This window comes from Hylobates moloch, unplaced genomic scaffold, assembly GCF_009828535.3.
Source record: "Hylobates moloch isolate HMO894 unplaced genomic scaffold, HMol_V3 SCAFFOLD_5, whole genome shotgun sequence".
Taxonomy (NCBI): Eukaryota; Metazoa; Chordata; class Mammalia; order Primates; family Hylobatidae; genus Hylobates; species Hylobates moloch.
Window position 1 is genome coordinate 13,169,907 of NW_026652280.1, and position 24,115 is coordinate 13,194,021.

General features: G+C 32.3%; 1 protein-coding gene across 1 annotated transcript in view; it reads left to right on the forward strand.

The window, feature by feature from the left end:
- Positions 1-24,115, forward strand: part of CDH19 (cadherin 19) — a 108,838-nt gene that overhangs the window by 53,110 nt on the left and 31,613 nt on the right. Inside the window, exons 4-8 of the mRNA XM_032152084.2 lie at positions 2,516-2,635; positions 5,814-5,978; positions 11,913-12,097; positions 12,594-12,847; positions 21,721-21,842. Coding sequence (XP_032007975.1) covers positions 2,516-2,635; positions 5,814-5,978; positions 11,913-12,097; positions 12,594-12,847; positions 21,721-21,842 — 846 coding nt within the window. The remainder of the gene's footprint in view (positions 1-2,515; positions 2,636-5,813; positions 5,979-11,912; positions 12,098-12,593; positions 12,848-21,720; positions 21,843-24,115) is intronic.

Sequence of the window (24,115 nt, forward strand, 5' to 3'; positions counted from 1 at the left end):
AGTAGGTCTATTGTTAATTTCTTTAGGAACCTCCATATTGTTTTCCATAATGGCTATATGAATCTACATTCCCACCTACAGTGCACAAGTGTTCCTTTTTCTCTATATTCTCACCAACACTTGCTATCTCTTGTCTTTTTAATAATAGACATCCTAACAAGTGTGAAGTGATATTTCATAGTAGTTTTTATTTGCATTTTCATGATGATTAGTGATGTTGAGAACCCATTCATATAACCATTGGCCATTTATTTGTGTATGTCTTCATTGGAGAAATGTCTATTCAGGTTCTTTGCCAATTATTTAATCTGATTATTTGGCTTCTTGCTATTGAGTTGTATGAGTTCTCTTAAATCCCTTATCAGATAGAGGAATAAATAAAGAAACTGTGTTATATATTTACAGTGGAATATTATTAAGTCTTGTCAAAGAAGAAAATCTTGCCATTTGCCACAACATGGATGAGCCTGGGGGACGTTATGCTAAGTGAAATAAGCCAGACACAAAATAAAAATATTGCATGATCTTATTTATATGTGGAATCTAAAAAAAGTTCAATATGGAAAGATAGAGAATAAAACAATGTGTTGGGGGTATGAGGATGGAGGAAATGGAGATATGTAAGTCAAACAATACAAAGTATCAGATAAGTAAGATAAACAAACCCAGAGATCTAATGTACAACATGAGGACTATATTTAATAATATTGTATTATATTTGAGATTTGTGATGAGTGAGCAGATTTTACTTGCTCTTTCCATGCACACACAAAAATGGGTAACATTGTGAGATGATAGATATAATTTGCTTTACTATAGTATTCATGTACTATCTATATGCATGCCATGTTGCATACCTTAAATATATATAATAAAATTTATTTTATAGAAAAAGCATGTTAAAAAAACTGGACTGGAAAAAAGAACCTAACTGTATGACATATTTCTATCATCAAAGTGTGAGGTCACCTTTTGTGAGTCATTGCATTTTCTGGATTTCTTGGTTCTCATTTGTATAGTACTAGCTTAGGGGCTCCAAAGACTTATATTACTAAAATTTATTTTAGTCAACTCTAAAAATGCTATGATTTCGATGATGGTATCTGAAGCCAAAGATAGGAAATATAATTCTAGAAACCAGGGATGGGAACCCCTTATGGAAAGAAATGATAGAGAATTATAATAAGGAAATGTGGGATAAGTAGGTGGATCGGTGCATAGAAGGATAGTTAAAGGAACAAGTCTTGCCCAACATAGATCAATGAAAGTGGTGGTCCCTGTTAACTATTTTGTTGGCAAAACTTTTACAAATTACTAAATAAATTCACTTTAAAACATCTGAAACTAGTAAGTGTCTACACATTGAGTGGTTATTCAATAAGTTTTGGAAAAGAGGCAGAGTTTCCCTCTCATGCATTTTATTGTTCTTGATTTTGAATCAGGTAAAGGTATTACCCGTTAAAATTATATGAATAAGAAGAAATTCTACTTCAATAGAATATGCTGTATGATATTAAAACATATGTTAAATAGCATTATAAAAATATTAAGACAAAAGAGCAAATAATACATACTATTTAGGGCCACAGTAAAAGTTTCATGTTAGTGAAGTATAGAATGGATTCCTATTAGAGTGTATCAGTTTATAAAATTGGGCTACGATGAGAAAATTCATGATGCTAGTTGTAAACAAAACCACAGAAGTTATTTGATTTTGTGTCATTAGTGTTGCTCTTCTTATTGACACAGTACATAGTGTTTCAACAAATACATATTTCCAATAAGATCCGTAACACTCAATTCCATGTTTACAGAAAGATACTTTGAAAACTCAGTATTTTTGAATAAATATTTTTAAAATCTGAGCACTAATTTTAAATGTATAAATAATTATTCCATATGATTTTATTTCTTGTTACTGAGTTTTAATGAGAATGCTTATGTTATCAATATCTGCAAGATTTTACTTTGCTTTTTAAAAAATTCATCAAAGCAAGTAGGTATATTAGAAAAGAGAATTAAAGGAGCTAAATAATTAAGTCCATCCTTATCCTCAACTGGATACTCTTTCAAGCTCATTTCAATAATCTTTGTAAATATTTATCAACCTTATCCACTTTGTTTAAGGTACAGGCTATGCTATAATTTTTGGTGAAAAGCATTTCCAAATTCCTTTTAATTTCTCCACTAATAATACACCTTGGAAAAGTTTCTGATCTATAAATTATACATTACAGTGAATTGTTTAATAGCTACATTTTATTAGGCCATCAGTCTACATGTTTAAAATTCCATATTGCATACGGGAATTAGGAATATTTTGTACTAAAAGTTATATTCTTTTGCCTGAAAAAAAAAACAAAAAATACATTACTTTTACAATTAAGAACAAGGAGGTGAATTGAGCTTTCATTTTGTAACAACATCTTGCTTGGTAAAGAAAGATCGCTTCACAGAACTCAAGTCATCCTGAATAAAACCACAATCTTAATTTCCTGTATTATGTTATCTTTAGGAACATCAGTCATCCAGGTGACAGCAAGTGATGCTGACGATCCTTCAAGTGGTAATAATGCTCGTCTCCTCTACAGCTTACTTCAAGGCCAGCCATATTTTTCTGTTGAACCAACAACAGGTATTTGTGAATGAAACAAGCAAAGTTTAACATGATTCTAAAGAAGGCAATTGTCAGCAAAAATTTTCTGCTTAGAAACATTTTTACAGTAGACCTGATATGTCAATAAGTAAAATGATTGCAATTCCTAAGCATTTAATTACTTTTAGTCTTTTAGCTGATATTTCTAGGTTAGGAGATCGGATTTTCCATTTCCATAGCACAAATTACTTACGTATGTGGTATAAATCATATGTAAAGATTCTTTTAAATGAATTAGAAAAAGAGACCAACAACCCAATTTAAAAATATAGGGAAAACCTTTATAAGCGATTGACAAAGAACAATATACCGGAAGCCAGTAAGCATATTAAAAATGCTCAGCCTCATTAGTCATCAGGGAATACAAACTAAAACCACAATGAAATACAGCTGCATAACCCTGCAGAATGACTGAGATTAAGTCTGAGTATAAGGCTAAGTGTACACATTGATATGAGACATTCACCTAAAAATAATTCTGTATTTTACAGATTTCTGATTTACATGAATACAATATTTGATTCTTTTTGTAATATTGCTTTACCAATCTGCATTAATCAATTGAACATAAAATAAGTAGAACACAGTTTTTTCTTTTCTTTAAACAATCATATGACCCTAATTCATTAAACAAATATTAATGTTTGTGTTTTAAACAAAGATTAGGCCCATGTAATTTTTTTTCCTTTAGAAGATTATAGTCTCCACTGAAAAAAAAAAAATATATATATATATATATATATATATATATATATATATAAAACTAACCACCCAAGAACATCAGAAGTGCCAAAGAAGTAAAATTCTATGGTTTTTAATACAAGGAAAATACTATTGCCAGCTTATATCAAAACCCTTAAAGAATTAAAGTATTGTGTTAGATCTTTAAACATTTCTTATTTATTCATTCAGCAAATATTGAATGTCTCAGCCTTTTTCAATTAGGGTTTCTTGAGAGAATCAGATTTTAAAAAATATTATTTGAGTACCTATGTTCTGAATTCTCTCAGGAATGTACATGGCCTTTATTTTTTCAAATGTATGGAAGAAAAATTATTTTATTATATGCAATGAATGCCTCAAAACATTAGACTTTAATTCCCTCACACATTCGGGTCTAGAAAGGCTGAATATGTACCAAATGTTACACAACTTGCTAGATTTATAAAGGTACAAATTGCAAAATTTAAAATAATACATAATAGTAACAAAAACAAGATATAATAATGGACTCTTCTTTCTTGGAACTTACAGATAGATATTAAACATGAATAGTAATACACACATACATTCCACTGTGGGTAATTATGAAGTAAAACCAAAAAGCTTCAGTGGGAGAAAACCAGTGAGGCTGACTTTATATTGTGTGGTCAAAGCAGAATACACTGAAATCAGAAAGCTTAGCTGAGTCTGTAGACAAGGAAGGGAGAGTGGAAGATGATCTCAGGGCATGGGAAAAATTAGGGAAATTCCTGAGGTGGGAAAAAGTTGGAACTCTTAGAATAACTGAACACCAGTGTGGAGAAACGCAGAAGAGAGAAGAAAGGGAGGTGTCTAGAGTACAAACACATGCTGGGTCATACCAGGCCTTCCTGACCATGTTTTCTTTCCACCCCCAGCCCCTACCCTGCACAATGACTTATTAAATATACTGAGCAGGTTAGCTAAACTATTACTTGCATTGCTGGAGAAGCGTTGGTATGGACAGGGACAAACATTGATTAAATTACTGAAAGCATAAGTTCTGAAGTGCATAAGATCCAGAAATACGTATCCTTTGTTCAGTCTAAAAGCTGAGAGGAAAAGTTGAAAGCAAAGTAGGCACAGTTAATGAGGAACAAAGACTCCTAGGTCCCTCTCCCCTGAGTCACATACAGGGAGACACTAGCAGCACTTGTGCAACATATTCAATGCTTTCCATTGGATTCAAACAATTGATTACATGTGTGAAACATTTTAGTCCACAGCTAAAATCCCCTCCTGTTATGGTCTAATTTATCTTTTAAAAATTCATATAACAAATTTTTTAAAAAATATATTATATTAAATTTAATCCAATAAATCAAAAATACTACCATTGCAACAAATAATACAAAACGATGGAGATAGTTCACATTTTTTGTTCTCAGTCTTTGAAATCAGGTGTGCATTTTATACTCATATGTTATTTTTTTCACAAATTTATTGTATTTTTTTATTTACTTTTAGGCTCAGGGAGTAAATGTGCAAGTTTATTACATGGGTAAATTCTGTGATGCTGAGGTTTGGGGTACTAATGATCACATCACACACAGGTAGTGAGCATGCTACCCGATCAGAAGTTTTTCAACTATCTCCCCTCCCTTCCCCTCTCTAGTAGTCCTGAGTGTCTATTGTTTCCATCTTTATGTTCATTAATATCACAATTTTTAATGAGTATTTTGCCCTTGATATATTTGGGTATTGGCTATTATTTATTTTTTGTGAATGTTTATTTGCTCCCCAAATCTTTAGAAATGTTGAATCCTCTCTTATGAACCTGTCTTAAGATTTTCTTAGGTTCTTTTCAGTGATAGTTAATAAATGTATACTAAATAATTTTATAGAATTTAAGCATTTATTGCAATATTTATCATTAATTATCTTGAGTTTGAATATATTATTTATGTGTATATACACACACACACACACACACATAAAATGACTGGGTCAACAACCAGGTCTTCTTCAGATCTCATAGTTCTAAGTAGACTTCAAAATAATAAGGGCATGATATTTATTTCATAAATTTTGTATTGTAATTTACAAATTTATCAATAATATACTAACTTCAGAGTTTCGGGGACAAAGTTAACTGTAGCAAGCCGATATTATGTTAGAAAAGATAGCAGAAAATAGGTTAAAGTAAAAACAGACATTTGTTTTTTTCTACCTGTGGATTATCTTAACATAGTATTTTATTAAGGGCCTACCAGTGTTCCTAGTATTGTGATGATCACTCTAGACCCTAGGCAGTGTTGATGTTTAATTTATTTTTATTATTTTTCTCCAGGAAAGTCTCTGTCACATTGTAGTGGTTCAACATATAGCAAAATAATGTATATTGCAATGGTTAAATCAACTAGAACTCTGTCATGATTAATAATTAAATAATCGGAATTTTATTATATTTTTAAAGGAGTCATAAGAATATCTTCTAAAATGGATAGAGAACTGCAAGATGAGTATTGGGTAATCATTCAAGCCAAGGACATGATTGGTCAGCCAGGAGCGTTGTCTGGAACAACAAGTGTATTAATTAAACTTTCAGATGTTAATGACAATAAGCCTATATTTAAAGAAAGTAAGTAAAAAGGATTCTAAATCTTCATTACAGTATAAGTATGAGTGTGTTAAATATAAGTAGATTATATAGTTTTCATTCTAAAAGCACTACATTAACGCTAAAATTGTATAAAATAAATTTGTCAGTTGTTCTGGTATGATTATTTTAACTCATGTTAAATGTTAAATACAAATGAAAGAATAATGTGTTAGTTTCTATTCTTGCTGTAATAAATTGCCACAAACTTCATGGCTTAAAACAAATGTATTATGGGTCTCATTGGGTTATGATCAAAGGATTCAGGGAGGCATTTCTTGCTGTAGGATCCTAGTTCATTTAAGGGTTAGCAGAATTCAGTTTACATGTATGTAGAGTTAAGGTCTCTGTTTTATTGATGGCTGTAAGCTGGGAGACATCCTTAATTCCTGAAGGCCTCTTTATGGTTCTTGATTTAGCCCACACATCCCAGAAGTAGCAAGGAGTGCCACATACTTCACACACTGACAACACTCTAACCCACACATTTGCCTCTTCCACTTTTACGCACTCATGTAATTAGACCGAACCCAGTTGGATAAAGCAGGATAATGTTCCCATTTCAAGGTCAGCTAATTAGCAACTGGAATTCCATCTGCAAACTTAATTCCCTTTTGCCACTTTCGGTAACATATTTATGCGTTCAGGGGAATTTGGACACACATCTTTGTGGGGTCCTTCTTCTGCAAACCATAGATAATCATTTAAAAATGACTTTTTTGTATTTCTTTTTACTTTATAAGCCAGAATAGGCCACACCTGCTCTAATAATTTAAGCAATTACTACAAGCTAAATATAACCACATGGTATGTTTCATAAAATTTTCTTATGCAATTATTGGAGGAATTTCTTTTCTAGGAAATTTATTTTTCAGGTTATACTCTTTTAGCTACAGGAATACATTTATAAGCACTTCCAGAAAGCATAAGTAATTATCATGCTAAGAAGGAAATTTAATTAGCATGAAACAAAGAAAGGAGCCAATAAAAGAAATTATACCATAGCATGATTTCTTAGTTGTTGATTGTTTATAGACAGAAACAAAACTATCTTTTGATTACTTTTTTTCCTCATCCTTTTCTGTTCCTTGCCCCATTCCTCAAAGTCAAGGGAAGTCATCTCATTTTTAATGGCTCAAGTGAAATGTTACTTTCACTGACTTCCTTCTGGTAGTTGAGTCCATGAATAAGCACAGGAAGTTGGCATCATACAAATTTGCTTTTAAACCCTGAATTTTCCATTCATTAGTTGTACAGACTTGAGAATATCTGTTAATGTGTGTGTGCACACACAAATGCCCAAACCTAAATAATACGGACACTACTCAGTGTAGCCAGCGTATGCAAGGTTATCAGATCTTTTGATTTTTCAATAAATATCGCAAATCTCATTTTTTTATTTCTGCTCTATCTCGCAATTTTAAATTTTGTCATATTAAAAAATTACCACTGTTATATGGGTTGAGAAAACAGTTCCTCTGTGGATGGACTATAGGCAAAGGGTCAGAGTCTGCACCTTCATCTCTCTCTATGTAGTATCACATCTGATGTATATGATACATATGTTGTGTTCTGTCCACAACATTAATATGGCTTCTGAAGGCAAGAGGAGAGCGCTAAGTCCAATATGAAATATCCAGAACTTTATAAAATAATTGGCATATAATATGTGGGAAATAGTGGCTGGATTTATTAAGTAAATTTGGTCTAAATTTATGCAGGTGATGATTAAATAGCAAGTAGAAGACTGGAAGACAGGAAAATTCCCAAGGAACTTGCTGCAATAAAATATCCTGAAGCTTCTACTACCTTTCTCAGTTTCCCTCTGATTTTTCCTGACTTTAATATTAAAATATTTTGAATAAATTAGAATATTTAAAATATGTTTAAAAATTATCTTCGTTACTCAAATCTGAATATGAGATGATGGTATTACTCTTAATACTTTCACTCATATACGAGTGTGGGTGAATCTGATACTGGCCTCCTTACTCTTGTCCACATGGTTTTCCCTTGTGGGAATCCCATTACCCTCCTCTCAATTTAAATACTCAGTACCTATACTCTCTGTTGTAGGCAACACTCCCTACCCTTCCAATTAAAGGCATCGCTCAAACATCCCTCTCCCTTGTGTTAACAGCGTCCTCTGCTGGTCCATATCTATCATAACCAAACATGTTTATTATTGTTTTTTCTCACATCATAAAACAAGACAAAACAAAAACACTTTCTTGCCTTCACTTCCATACTTAGCTAAAGATGCTTTGTATTTTTCCTTTCTCTTTAGAGAAGATTCATTTAAAATGCTGTTAATACTTATTGTTTCCTATTAATGACCTCAAAGTCTCAGAACTTCCTCCATTTGAGTTACATCCACACTACTTGACCAAACTGATCTGATCATTTCTATCAATAACCTAAAGGGAATGCAGTGTCAATTCTCAGTTCTGATAACACTTGATTTCTTGGAAGAATTTTATGTAATTGATCAACCTCTCTTTGAAAACCTTAATGTTCCATTCTCATTAGCTTTTTCTTCTATCTTACTAGTCTCTGTTTTTTCATTCCTTGCCTTTTATTCTTCTTCTTTATATACTTTAAACTTTGGAATATTTGTGAGTCAAGCCTTTGATCTTGTCTTTCTTCCCTTTTATACTCATTCCTTTATGATCTTATCCAGACACATGGCTTTACATACCACCTCTAGGCTGAGAACCTCATTAAATATACATCTTCAGACTGAACTTCTCCCTTGAGCTCTGCAAAAGTAAATCTGTCTGCTCATCAACTTCATATATTATATATTAAAAATATATATATGTATATATAAAGGGGTTCAGAGGAGAGGGCAGCTGGAATCAGGAGCTCAGTTAAGTGTATATTAGGTTTTAAATGTACATTATATATATTATATATGTGTATTACATATAAATGCATATTATATAATATATAATAAATATTTTATATAATATATAACAAATATATAATATATTTATATATAATATACATTCAATACATATAATATATAACATATATAATACACATATACAGTATATAATGCACATATATTATATATATAATGCACATATATATATTACACATTTAAAACCTAACACATACTTAACTGAACTCCTGATTCCAGCTGCCCCTCCTCTGAACCCCTAATTCCAACAGATTTTCCCATCTCATGTACCCACACATCCAGGTTTCATGTTCTTCAAGCCAAAACCTTGCTTATTCGATATAAACACCACTGTTTGAAGAATTAGTGATCCCACTCGGATTATGGTGGCCATACCCAGGTCAACTATAATTTTTCCCCCAGTCTGAATTGATAACCTCCACAATTCTGATAGCTCCTGGCTTTCAATATTCTGTGAGCAAATGCACATACACACAACACACACATATACATACGCACACACACATGCACACACACATGCATACCCTCTTCCTTCCTTGCATAAAGATTTGAAGCTACTTTTTCTACTTTTCTTTTTCTCAGAGTTAAAATTTAATTCCCGGCTGATGCTGTTGTCTCTGCCTTAGAAAATATCCGAAATATGAACACTTCTCACCAACTCCACCCCTAGCACCTTGGCACATGGCGCCATCTTATTTTGTCTCTGTTAGTGCAATAGGCTCTCATCTAGTCTCTTTGCTTACACCATTGTTCTCCTTTAGTTTATTTTCAACACAGCTTTATAATCTTGTTAAAATGCACGTCTGATCATACCACTTGAAGGTCTTCCCATCTCTCTCACAGACGTCAAAATCCTTAGGTTTAGTATCACCTAAGTAGTCATAATGGTCTGAAGTACTCTGCCATTGTCCAGTCCTGTCTCATTACCTCTTGAAACCTTAGTGTTTCTATCTTCCCGTTTGCTTACTAAGAAGCCAACATCAGGCAATTGTCCTTCTCTCTTTTCCCAGAACACTCCAGACTCGCTGGCTTTTCCTCTTCTTGAAATTATATTTCCCCAGATACTCATTTTCTTTCTTCAATTCTTATCCAAAAGTCACATCTACAGTGAATACTTTACACCTTATCATTAATTTTAAACCGTTCCACCAGAATACTACCTTCATATATACCAGCATCTTATTTATTGTCTGTTTTATCGTCAAGAATATGAGCTGATGGTGGCAGCTTTTATATATATTGACACCTGTTCTATCTCCAGCCTCTAGGACAGGACCTTGTAAAAATTAGGTTCAATAAAATAATTTTTGAAAGTATGGAAAACTGTGTAGACAAACTATTGACTGAAGAAAATATTTCAGTTCTTTTTCATTTTGAAGACCAATAGTTTAATATCAACTCAATAACATTTAAGTCTTAAACATCTGCTTTCACGTTCATGGCAATGTAATTGTTTTCTGCAGATTAATATCAGTGTTTTTTAATCTTCCAATAACATAAACAATTCTTCTAATTTTTCTATAATGTAAAAAGCACTACTATATAGTCAATCTTCAACTTCTGCTCTAAAAATGTAGTAAAATATTAGCTCTTAAAAATTAACACTTATCCCACTTAAAAAGTAAGGTCTCAAATGCAGTCTTTGAAGTGACTGCCTCCTCCATGCTGCTAAAGGAACTAGGAATCCCTTTAAAGAATAATTTTATTATACATGCTTCTTTTTAGAACTCTAAGGAGTTCCATTTTTTAAAATATTGCATGTTTGCTGATGACGCTTGACATGAATAATGTCATATATTGACATGGGTGAAAATGCAATTGCAAATAATAATTTAAAAATAGTGTAGTTCTATATCAGTTTTACACAAGTTACTCCTGAAAAAAAATGCCCAGCAATTTGTAGTTATATTTATGTATTTAAGTACATCTGCAGTTATTTCTCAGGACCAAATCAATTAGCTCATCTTTGACTACAAAATGTTTTTTATACTACATTCATTTACCAACTCTTTTCAATCTATATTTCCTTGCATTTCCGGGATGGCTAATGTAATGCAGGCTCAGACCCTCAAAATCAAACTATCGTTCTTGGAACTCAACTATTTGCATGCAGACTCTCCCACCTTTATTCCACATGTATATTTATTCAGTAACTTCGGGTATCAGGACTGTTAGAGTAAAATTGAAAGTTATTTCTGTCAAATTTAATTTAGTATGGTTGAAGGTTACAATAAAAAATAAAACATGAATATTGAGGAGACATGCATGTAAATAGAGATAATATTGGTGATAGACTTTCCTAAGATATATTTGAGAGACGATGATAGATGCTCAAATAGGAAATTAGAAAATATTTATATTTCAAAAAAAAGGGAAAGAGACTATATATGGGGGCAGAGAGAGGACGGAAGGAAGGAAGGAAGGAGAAAGAAAGAAAGAAAGAAAGAAAGAAAGAAAGAAAGAAAGAAAGAAAGAAAGAAAGAAAGAAAGAGAAGGAAAGAAGGAAAGAAAAAAGAGAAAGAAAAAAGAGAAAGAAAAAAGAAAGATTAAGAACAAGTAACTGGGAAAGGTAGATATGGGATTCCCTACAGATCAAAAATAAAGAATGCTATAATTGCGACCCGGCACAGTGGCTCACGTCTGAAATCCCAGCACTTTGGGAGGCCGAGGCAGGTGGATCACGAGGTCAGGAGATTGAGACCATCCTGGCTAACACGGTGAAACCCCATCTCTACCAAAAATGCAAAAAATTAGCCGGGCCTGGTGGTGGGCACTTGTAGTCCCAGCTACTCAAGAGGCTGAGGCAGGAGAATGGCGTGAACCCAGGAGGCAGAGATTGCAGTGAGCCGAGATCACACCACTGGACTCCAGCCTGGGCGACAGAATGAGACTCCGTCTCGAAAAAACAAACAAACAAACAAACAAAAAAACTATAATTGCAAGTTTCCTATATTAAGTGTTTATCCAAAATACCTCAAATTTTGTTTTTAAAGGTTTATACCGCTTGACTGTCTCTGAATCTGCACCCACTGGGACTTCTATAGGAACAATCATGGCATATGATAATGACATAGGAGAGAATGCAGAAATGGATTACAGCATTGAAGAGGATGATTCACAAACATTTGACATTATTACTAATCATGAAACTCAAGAAGGAATAGTTATATTAAAAAAGGTAGACATGTTAAAATTATTTGCCTTGCAGAATAGCGCAAAATTAAAACGTAACATATTTTGTGTAGCTGGTTAGTTTTTAACTCTTTAAATAATTGAAATGAGAACCCATAATTTATGTTTTATGGAGAAAAGGATTTTAGAGATGAGATAGTTATTACAGAGTGTTTTGAATTATATGCAGAACATTTTTTAAATTCTTATAATAAAACTTTTTTGAAAATATCTTAAATACTAGGAAATTAATTCTCAGTTTCATTAGATGTTTATGCTCTCAAAAGTATAATTTTATCTCCAAATTAAAATACGTAAGTAACAATACACACACAGATTTGTTATGCCTGATTAACAATTATATCAGAGAGATCCGTGTACATAAAAAGAAAAATCTAACTGAAAGGCCACTGAGACTTAATTTAACAGGTAAAACTTTTTTTCTAAGTAGTATCTTGGGTTACTAAAGCCATTTCTTCTGTGTACACTGTGTTTCTTTGCAGAAAGTGGATTTTGAGCACCAGAACCACTATGGTATTAGAGCAAAAGTTAAAAACCATCATGTTGCTGAGCAGCTCATGAAGTACCACACTGAAGCTTCCACCACTTTCATTAAGATCCAGGTGGAAGACGTTGATGAGCCTCCTTTTTTCCTCCTTCCATATTATATATTTGAAATTTTTGAAGAAACTCCACAGGGATCATTTGTAGGCGTGGTGTCTGCCACAGACCCAGACAATAGGAAATCTCCTATCAGGTATGTTTGTAAGGTCAGTTTTGCATTAATAAATAAGTAAATATAAATTAGATTAAAAATAAAATTGCATGCAATTTTTTTTTTTTTTAATTGAGAGGGAGTCTCACTCTGTCTTCTAGGCTGGAGTACAGTGGCGCAATCTCGGCTCACTGCCACCTCTGCTTCCCAGGTTCAAGCGATTCTTCTGCCTCAGCCTCCCTAGTAGCTGGGACTATAGGCATGTGCCACCACGCCCGGCTAATTTTTGTATTTTTAGTAGAGACCGGGTTTCATCACATTGTCCAGTCTGGTCTCGAACTCCTGACCTCGTGATCCACCCGCCTCGGCCTCCCAAAATACTGGCATTACAGGCTTGAGCCACTGCCCCTAGCCTGCATGCAAATTTAAACAAGGTTATATCTGTATCTATATTTCTGTATGTCTTAATTAATTTGTAACAATTTAAACAAAATAGGGAACCTGAATGTCGGTTAAGATGCAGTAAAATTGGTGATTTCAAACACGTGCAAGAAAGAGGCAATTACCAATTAAAATTCAGTGCATTATATTCCCTCTTAATTGGGGAAAGGAGATAAGAGAAAAAAATCGTTTTTTAAAACCCCCCAATTAGAGCTGAAACAAAGCTGATCAAAATGTGGCTTATTTAAGGCAGGGCGTGGTGGCTCACACCTGTAATCCCAGCACTTTGGGAGGCCGAGGCGGGCAGATCACGAGGTCAGGAGATCGAGACCATCCTGGCTAACATGTGAAACCCCGTCTCTACTGAAAATACAAAACAAAATTAGCTAGGCGTGGTGGCGGGCACCTGTAGTCCCAGCTACTCGGGAGGTGGAGGCAGGAGAATGGCGTGAACCCAGGAATTGGAGCTTGCAGTGAGCCAAGATTGCACCACTGCACTCCAGCCTGGGCAACAAAGCGAGACTCCGTCTCAACAACAACAAAAAAGTGGCTTATTTAAATACTATTTACTTGAAATGATATTCAAAAATTGAGAAAGCTTTTATAGCAGTGGTCCTCAACCTTTCTGCCACCAGGAACCAGTTTGGTGGAAGACAATTTTTCGAAGGTTGGGGGGGTGAAGGGGAATGGTTTCAGAATAAAACTGTTCTGCCTCAGATTATCTGAGGAGGAAGGAGCTCTCAACCTAGATTCTTCACATGCACAGTTCACAACAGGGTTCATGCTCCTATGACAATCTAATGCTGCCACGGATATGAGAAGAGGCGGAGCTCAGACAGTAAGGCTGGCTCGCCTGCCCTCACCTACAGGCCATTGACAGGTAGCAGTTCATGGCCTGGGGGCTGGGAACCTGTGTTTTACAGGATACCACTTAAAGGAGTTCAAAGGGTTAGAAATCTATTCTTGTATTACAATTAAACAAATATTTGCTATATATTAAAATAGTCAGTTATTTTCAGTTACTATGTTATAATTTATTTTCCTTTTGTTTTATTTTTTGTTTGTTTGTTTCAGTAGTTGAGGGATAGTCTGATTGGGCATAAAAAACCAAGCTTGTTACGTAATGATTTCTCCAACAGCTTTACTTACTCACCTATTTTCCATAAACCTTCATATATTAATTAAAATGCTAGCTACTGCTTGGCTCTGTGAAGGTCTTGCAGTAGCTCAATGAAAAAGCTCAATTTAATTTTTGATACCAAGAAATGTTCCCACTTTTCCATTATAGTTCCAGTTCATAAAATGTTGCCTTCTGATACGCATATATAGTTCTTAATTAGTCATAGAGATTTTAGTGATTGTGTAAGTGCATATCAATTATTTACTTTAAAAGATGTATCTATATACCTATTCATTGTTCTTCAGGGAACACTAAATAATATGGAATGTTAAAAAATGCTTTGATGATTAAGATATTCAATATGTTATCATCTATAATAATAAAGTATTAAAAATTGTTAATTTTAGGAATACAAGTGAATATGCTTGTGATGCATAGATAATACCACTGCATACATTTTAAAGCACAATAATACACAATGAAGAATTGCGTGCTTACTACATGTGAAAATGCTACATATATGTGAAGAAAAACCTAAGGTGCAACCAAATATTAAGAGGTTTTGTATTTTATAGTATCACCATTGGTGTCTACTTACTTCGGTCTGAAAATATTTTAGCTAATGACTTCTACCTTTGTACTGGCAATTATTACTTTTTAAAATAACTTGTATCCATCAAAAAAACACATTTTAATGATTTGACAGATGTTCTTTCTTTTAAAAGTGTCTTTTAAATAATATTGCTTTTCATACATATGTTACGATCACTGAGGATACAGCAGTTTTTGTTATTGATATTGCTGATTTTTTTTCCATGTGATACAGCTTGATTTAACAAACATTCAAAATACATCATAAAAACAAAATCAGATGCTTATGAAAATATCCACTTCAGCACATTTCAGGAGGCTTCTTTTTGGTTTTCTTTATTTATCTCTTTTTTTTTTGTAAGCAAAAGATCCCCAAAATGTTTGAACATAAAATGCAAAATGATTTCAATTTGAGTTTTAATTTGATAATATCTCTTCTTTAATACTCACTGCATGGTAAGAGATATGAAAACAAGAAAAAATATTAGGTTATTGTATTTTAGCCTTAGGGATGTTTCATTGTTGTGGGAGAAACACTAACACATATTAAACATAGTAAATTAGCCCCAATTCATTAAACTCATATTAGTTTTTCCTACTGAGTAAGAATCACCTGCTGTTTCTGTAAAGCATGGAAATTCCCAAACTCAGTTGCATCAAGTCTTGGGTGGGATAAATAAACTGGTTTAACAACATATTCTTGCTGTAGTTGAGGTCATAAAAGCTTGAGGAGCAAGATGTACCTTTATATGAATTATAATAACAAACTATATGTCAATTTAAAAAAAAATGGGGCACAGAAATAATGGAAAAATTTAATATTTAGACTTGAAAGTGAGATGATAGAATTCTTTTAAGGAGCCTTGTGTGGTAAAAATTAGAGGAGCCCAAACAATCTGTAATAAAATTACTACCATAAAATTATTAAGAACTTCATAAGAAATTATTCTTAAAATTTTTATTTTATCACTAAGACTATGTACTATTTCAGAAGTCTAAATGTTTATGTCCCTCAAAATTCATATTTGAAATCTGAAACACCAGTGAAATTGTATTACAAGGTGGGTCCCATTTTGAAATCCTAAATCTCAATGAAAAGGTATTAGGTGGGTACGAGAAGGTGGGTCTTACAAGGAATCAAGTCACACGGGTGGAGCCCTAATGAATGGGATTAGTGCCCTTAAAGGGGAACCCAGATAGCTATCTCAAGCCTCTCTCTGGCTGTGAGGACACAGAAGTCAGCAGTCTGCAACTGAAAGAGGGCTCTTGTCAGAAGCCAATCATGCTGGCATCATAATCTCATACTTCCAGCCTCTAGAAATGTGACAAATAATATCAGTTGTTTATAAGCTGCCCAGTCTATGGTAATTTTTAATAGCTGTCTGTGATGACTAAGACAATTGCCTTAATCTTTTGGACTTCAGATATAGGGATTACTCTTTTGGTATCAATGGGTATTATTTACTTTTTGTACGTTATTGAAGTTTCTTTTCAAATTAAGCCTAAAGTCAAACTTTGAAATATTTTGTAAGTATGAGAAAGATGGTGTATTATTTCCTGTTAGAAAAGAGCAAATAAAAAGCAAAGCAAGCAGGAAAAAAAGGAAATAAAACGATTAGATCACGAGCAGTGAAACTGAAAGCAACAGAGCAATATAATGAAGCCAATGGCAGATTCTTTCAAAATATTGCTATAATCTCTATCAAGAAAGACCAAGGGGCAAACAGAGAGAGAGAGAGAGAGAGAGAGAAGACAAAAATTATTATTATCAGAAGTGAAAAAGGGAGCACACATACTGATCCCACAGACATAAAAAAGATTATAGGGACTACTTTGAACAATTCTATGCCTATACATTTAGAGGAAGCTCTTGAGAGAATCCACTAAATTTATATTAAAAGATAAGTAACCTTAGCATACACACACACACATATATATACATTTACAAACAACCATATATGTACCACCTCATAAATATGTATACATACACATGCATACACACAAGCATATATATACCACCAAGAAGTCAGTTAAAAAGCTTCACAAAAACAAAGAGCAGTTCCAGTAAAAACTGATGCCACTGATAAATTCTACCATATGTAACAAGCAAAGAAATCTACAGATCAATATCCCTCATAAACAAATATGAAAATTCCTTACAATAATAGTAACTTGAGCTATTTGTGAAAAGGAAAGTATATTCTTATCAACTGGAGTGCACCCAGGAATGCAAGGATGTGTCTATATATTAAAATATTTTCATATAAACCACCATGTTGACAGATTAAAAAAGAAAAGCCATATAATATCTCAACAGACAAAGAAAAAACATTTGACAATATTCAAAATTAACTTATTATAAAAACTATCAGCACAATCAGCACAATATGAATAGAAGATTCTTAAGCAGATACAGAGCATCTACAAAAGAATGCAGCTAATATTATACTTAATTATGGAATATTATGTGCTTTTTCCCTAAGATTGGAAACAAGGTAAGAATGTACTCTTTCACTAGACCAAGTCTATAATATTGGAAGTCCTGGCTATGCAGTAAGTGAGAAAAAGAAATAAAAACACACAAGTTGGAGAGAAATAATGTAGTTTTCTTTATTTGCAGATGACTTGATTATTGCCTACATAATTCCATGAAATTCGCAAAAATGCCCAGTAATAAGTGAGTTTATCAATGCAGAAAGATACAAGATTATTGTAAATTAAACTTATATTGACCACAACACTTAGCAATCCCTCTTCCAAGCATTTACCCAGGAGTAAAGGAAACTTTGTGTTTTGGGTTGAATTGTGTCCCAAAGAGACATGTTGAGTCCTAACATCCAGTACACCTGAATGTGGAGGTAAATAGTTAAGATAAGGTCATAAACTGAGCAGGTATGTTTTTAATTCAAAATGACTGGTGTCCTTATAAGAAGACAGACACTGGGAGAGGACCGCCATGTGACAACCGAAGCAGAGATCAGAGCGATGCGTCTACAAGCGGAAGACTAGCAAGGACTGCCAGAAATCACTGGAAGCTAGAAACGGGAAGGAAGGATTCACCCCTACAGGCTTCAAAGGAAGCATGACCCTGTTGATACTTTGATTGTGATAAATCTAATAGAGTTAATTTATTGTTTTCAGCCACCCAGTTTGTGGTGTTTTGTTGCAGCAGGCCTAGAAAATGTATTAACTTATTTTGACATGAAAACCTGTATGCAAGCATTTATGGCAGCTTTACACATGATCTCCAATAACTGGAATTGACTCAAATATCCTTCAATAGGTGAATGGATTAAAAAAAAATAAACAAACAAAAATAAACCCTGTGGTACCTAAACTAAAAAGATATGACAAAGGAAAGGAGGGTGATAAAATTGTTCTGTGTCACTACGTTAAGGCGGACACATGACTATTCATTTGTCCAAGTTCACAGAATTCTCCATGATATAGAGTAAAATACCAATTAGTGTAGACTCTGGAAAAAAAAATCAAACAGAACTTTGGAGATATTCCCAAAATTGAAGGCAAACTATTGCAAATGTTCTTTATTATATTATAGACAAATAACATAATCAAAATTATGTTGTATAGGAAAATACAACCTAAGTAATTTTGGAAGAGAGTATTTCAATTCTAAATCTAGAGACAAAAAAGTGGCTATTCAGAAAAAATGTACTCTACATAATGAATATATATTTTACATGGATACCATTTTGGGACTGCGGTGTTACTCTACATGTATATTGGGATTGAACACGTAAGTAAATATACTGTAGATAATAAGACTAAGATTGATTACCGTCAAGGGAAATGGTTACAAATAAAAAATTAAGAAAAGTTACATGAAGGTGTCTCACTGGATTGAAATCTGAGGTGTGATGCATGAATGCCTTCTTAATATATATACAGACAGAAGGAATTATATGGAAATAAATACAGATGTGTTTGTACGCATGGGTATACATACATATATTTCCTGTTGATGTCTGCTCAAAGGACCTAAAAACAATGAAACTCAAGAAGCAATGGGAACTCTTAATACTAGATCTTGCTTTCTAATACTACTCTCCAATCAAAGATGCTGCAACTCATCTGATAACTGGAATCCAGAGCTGTTGTAAGGAAAAGACAAGATTATCCAGGAGCATCTTGTGGTTCCAGAAAGAAAGTATTCAAAAATGTTAACATTATTCATCTATGGATACTGAAAATTCGTGGATAAATGTTTGAGAAACCAGAACATTTTAAAATAGTTTCCTGAGATCCTTATGAATTACAAAAGAAAAAAATAGCAATTTTACCCCAGAAATGGGGTCATCACCTAATCGAGTTCTCAATGTTAATATCACCATTCATGAGACATGATGAACATCATGTTCCCCTGCTATGATAGCCTAAGAAAGCATATCATGTCTGTGTTATTCCTGCCAAAAATATGTAACCTTAGTCTAATCATGAGAAAGCATCAGACAAACCCAAATTGAGAGACGCTCTATAAAATAATTGACCAATACTCTTCAATAGCATCAAGGTCTTGAGAGACAAGAACATTGAGGAATTGTGGAGGAGACTAAGGACACAAGAAAATGAAAGGCAATATTGGATTCTAGATTGGATTGTAAAAGAAAAAGAATATGAGTGGAAAAAAAACAGTGAAATCCAACTATAGTTTGTAGTTTGATTAATTACATTATAGCGATTAATTTATTAAAAAGATTAAAGTTTTATATAAGATTTTAACATTAGAAAAAGCTGAGTGAAGAGCATGTAGAAATGCTGTGTGCTATTTTTGCAACATTTCTGTAAGTCCAAAATTATTTTAAAATATTTTTAATTGGATTAGTGGGAAAATTCCAAATTTTAAATTTTGCTGAGGTGATGATGGTACATATCTAAATAAGTCAGCTGTTTACATATTTATGAATTTTCTGATGTTTGTATCCCTAGTTTAAAAATGGGAAAAATATATATTTGTATTTTACATATATGTAAAATTTAACTAAAACTTACCTCAAAGCCAAACAAATTTTGTCCAGTGAAGGTGGAGTGGGGGAAAAGAAAATTTACATAATGAGAATTTGTGGTTCTAAAAGGGGTTAAGAAAAATGATACATATTACACATCACTGCTTATATCACATCCTAGAGGGGCTACATATATTTTTATTTCTGTTTTAATTAATTAATGGGACCTGAACCCATTTATTGTTCATGTGGCTCTTCTTCCTAAATTCTAACAGATGCGAATTAAACTATTAAAGACTATAACATCCTATCAAACTTTAAATGGGCTTTATGTGCAATGACATTTTACAGAAATAGGATTAGATGTTTAATTCAAAATAACAACTGTTAAAACACTGTATAATTTTGCCAACAAATCTATTATGTGTGAAAGGCAACCACTTGGGTATATTTAGGGAAAGTACTTGTAAATATTTTAAATGGAGTACAGTTAAAACTGAACTCCTCTAAAGCTTAATTCTTCATAATTTCTATTGAATCCTTATCTGAATACCAAGTTACAAAGTAGTATAATGTTTTTGGAAATACTTGAACTCAAAATTAAAATATTCTCATCTTTGCCATATAATTATGGTAAACTTCATTGATATCTCATCAAAGTCTTCAGGAATATACATGCAATGAGAAGCCATTATTGAACCCTAGATAATATTACTCTTTAATTTTTATTATCAATTGTTTCCATGTAGATGAGACATGTGGGGTATTTCAAAGTCTTCTTTCATTGTGGAGGTTGAGATCATTTTTCAGTTTTTTTTTTAATGGGAGAAATTTGTAACTTGGCTTTCTTCCATGCACAATCTAAAAGCACATTAGAACTACTATATTTTACTTTTGTTTCATATGTGTGTATATAGATATAAAACATATATATTATATGTAAAAAATATATAATATAAAATAAATATCTATGATATAATATATCACATACATATGTATTTATAATATTTATAATATATTTGTATAATATTCATAATATATGTAATATATAATAAAACATATATGTATCATATATTACATATATTATATATGCATAAAACATGTATATGTAATATAGAATACAGCATATATGTATTAAATATTACATGTATGTTATATATGTAATAAAATATATGTGTTATAAAATGTAAATGTGTCATATATAATGTATTTTATATATGTTTTACATTATATATATGTATATATATATGTGTATATATATATATATGTGTGTATATATATATATATATATATATATATAATCTTTTGGATTCCTGATTTCAGATTCCAGAGGTCTTTCAGGTTTCCCAAAAGAATTAAAATTCTATCTACTATATAGACCTTACTTTTTATCAAATTTACTTTTTAAACAAACAAAAACATTTGTTAAATATCACGTCAAGTAGTTGTAGTAAAATGAACAGATTCACAAGCAACACCTGTGACGTAGGAAAGAGATCAATACTTGTCTAGCCTGAAGATATATTTTAATTTATTTAATATGAAAAAAAGATTCACAATCATTAATTTTAGATTTAGCGTCCATCAATTTAAATCTAAAGTCATGTTATATTTTTTTTTCTGTCTCCACTGAGTTGAATCTTAAATACAGGAATATACTATTTTAAAAGTTGTTCAGTAGTATATATTGGCTATGTAGAGTATGCATTGAATAACATGTCTTATTGCTTAAAAGTGTTATGTAACACTGTTATGTAGCTAGAATAAAAACATTAAGGTATACTTTCCTTTTGGTTCAGGTATTCTATTACTAGGAGCGAAGTGTTCAATATCGATGATAATGGTACAATCACTACAACTAACTCACTGGATCGTGAAATCAGTGCTTGGTACAACCTAAGTATTACAGCCACAGAAAAATGTAAGTACTCATTTGAAATCCAATACAGTTGTTTGCCATATTTCGTAAATAATTACACAATTTCTATACATGGGGACGAGGCTACTTTAAAATGTTGTTGGAATTATTTAAATGACATTCAATGTAAATGTGTGTACTTGTGTATTTTATTTTATTAGTTTTTATTTATATGCTTACCACTAAATACCTTCTAAACTGTTATTTTCTAATTATAACAGTAAATAATTTTTCATACAAGAATAAATTGAGGAAACCACAAAATATAAATGAAATTCACTTGAAATTCTGCTTGTTTATTTAGGCAGATGATTTCGTTTTCAGGTTGTAAATTATTCTGATTGACCACTTGGATATTGTCCTTAAAATTATGAATCAGTTATTCATACAATTATATTTATTAAAGCTTAAAGAAATAAATGTAACACAATATAAAATATCAAAGTCATTTCCATTACTTAGTCAATAGATTTAGAATTGTAAAGTATTAAAATTGTGAATAGAAAATATTCTCAGATGCATCTTTTCTTACAGCTGATTTTACGTAGAATTTTAATAATCGTGTTTCCTTTCTTCACTCTTTGTTGAGGCAGGGAGCATATATCTCTCTTTTCCTTACTTTATTAGGCAGATGGCAGGTGATATGGTGGAGTAGAAGGCATGTCCGCATATTTTTTGCAATACAATGAACAATTCTATGGAAACACTGTAGGAGAGCTTGAATCTGGGTTTTCAAGGTTCCATTTAACTAAACCATAAAAGGAGGCAAATGTTACAATGGAATAAATGCCCGCTGCAACAGAGGAAACGTCAAGGCTTCTCGTGTCAGAAAATGCAAAGCTGTTTATTTTAAATGCAGCTTTTATTCATTGCGTATGTCTGAGAACAATTTTTTTTTTCATTTTAAGGAAAAACTAGTTGGAATGAGCTTTTATAACACTGGATAACAAATTTTCCGTTTTTTTTTGTTTCTCTAACATTTAAAAAAATTCTACATCATTAAGCCCATTTTAGATCTATTTGGGGAAAATATGTGTAACTGCCATTTTTTTACTAGTATGAAAGCAATACTGAACCAAAAATAATTAGGCTTGACCATTTTAGCTTCAATAGCAATATAAATAAACCACCTACTGGTGGAAAATAGGGCATTACATAAAACTGTTTTAAAAATCATCTAGCTGCATTTGCTAACTACCTTGAAAAGCTTTCACCATAGTAATTATACTGATTATAGGAAAGAGATGTTCCCTTTTAACATTTTTTTTTTCCAGCAAATGAAGTTCGTTGTGCTTAGTCTCTTTTCTGGAAAGCTTCCCAAATTAAGCACAATGCTATTTATCAGTATGCCAGCGAAGAATAAAACTACTAACTATTTTAAGGTGAAGCTGTGAAGTTTTATATACATTTTGTACAGTAATACCAAAGGTTTAATTTGAACTTAATTTCAAGCAAAGTTTAGGAACACAAAGATAAAAACATTATGAATTTCTTATTAATTTTCTGTCAGTTTATTCACAACTGAATTATGTTATACAATTTAATTATTTAAGCAAAAAGATATTCTGTGATGATGTATGTGCTAAAACCATAACAAATATGAACCTTAATTTTCTGGTTCATTTCTTCTTGAAATCTTTAGAAATATCTTTTCATTTTTAAATGTTCCATTAATTTATTTTCATCCTAAATGTCACACAATGGAGAAAAGTCTCAAAATGATAAATACTAATAGTTGCTGTATTTCTTAAAGGCCATGGATGTGTGTGTGTGTGTGTGTGTGTGTAATAAATCCTAGAAATTTTAATTTTTAATTAATTGAAAATTACTTTCTATCTTAATTGTAACTGTTATTGTTGGGAAAATACAATTATAAGCAAAATCTCATCCCAGCCCAGAAAACTTCTCCTCAAAGGTAGAACAGAGAGAAAAATTTTATTACTGGAAAGCGTTAAAACACAATGTGACATGCATCATAGGAAATCTAAGAGATTGCCAAAATGGAAAGAAATCTCACCTTCTTATGTAGTCAAGCAAATGCAATCCATTATATACATGTTCTCAAGTTAAATGTTATCTAGACGTTCAAGTATGAGGACTTAGCACTATTTGTCACATAAAATTCATTCTATATTCACTGGGTGGTTGGAGTGACCGCCTGTGTTTGCTAAGTGGTTTTATCCAAAGGACAACTTAACTTTTCATGTCTTTATGACAAGAGGTAGTTCTACAACTTAGAACAAGAACGTTGCTAAAATGAGTCTCCTATCCTCCCC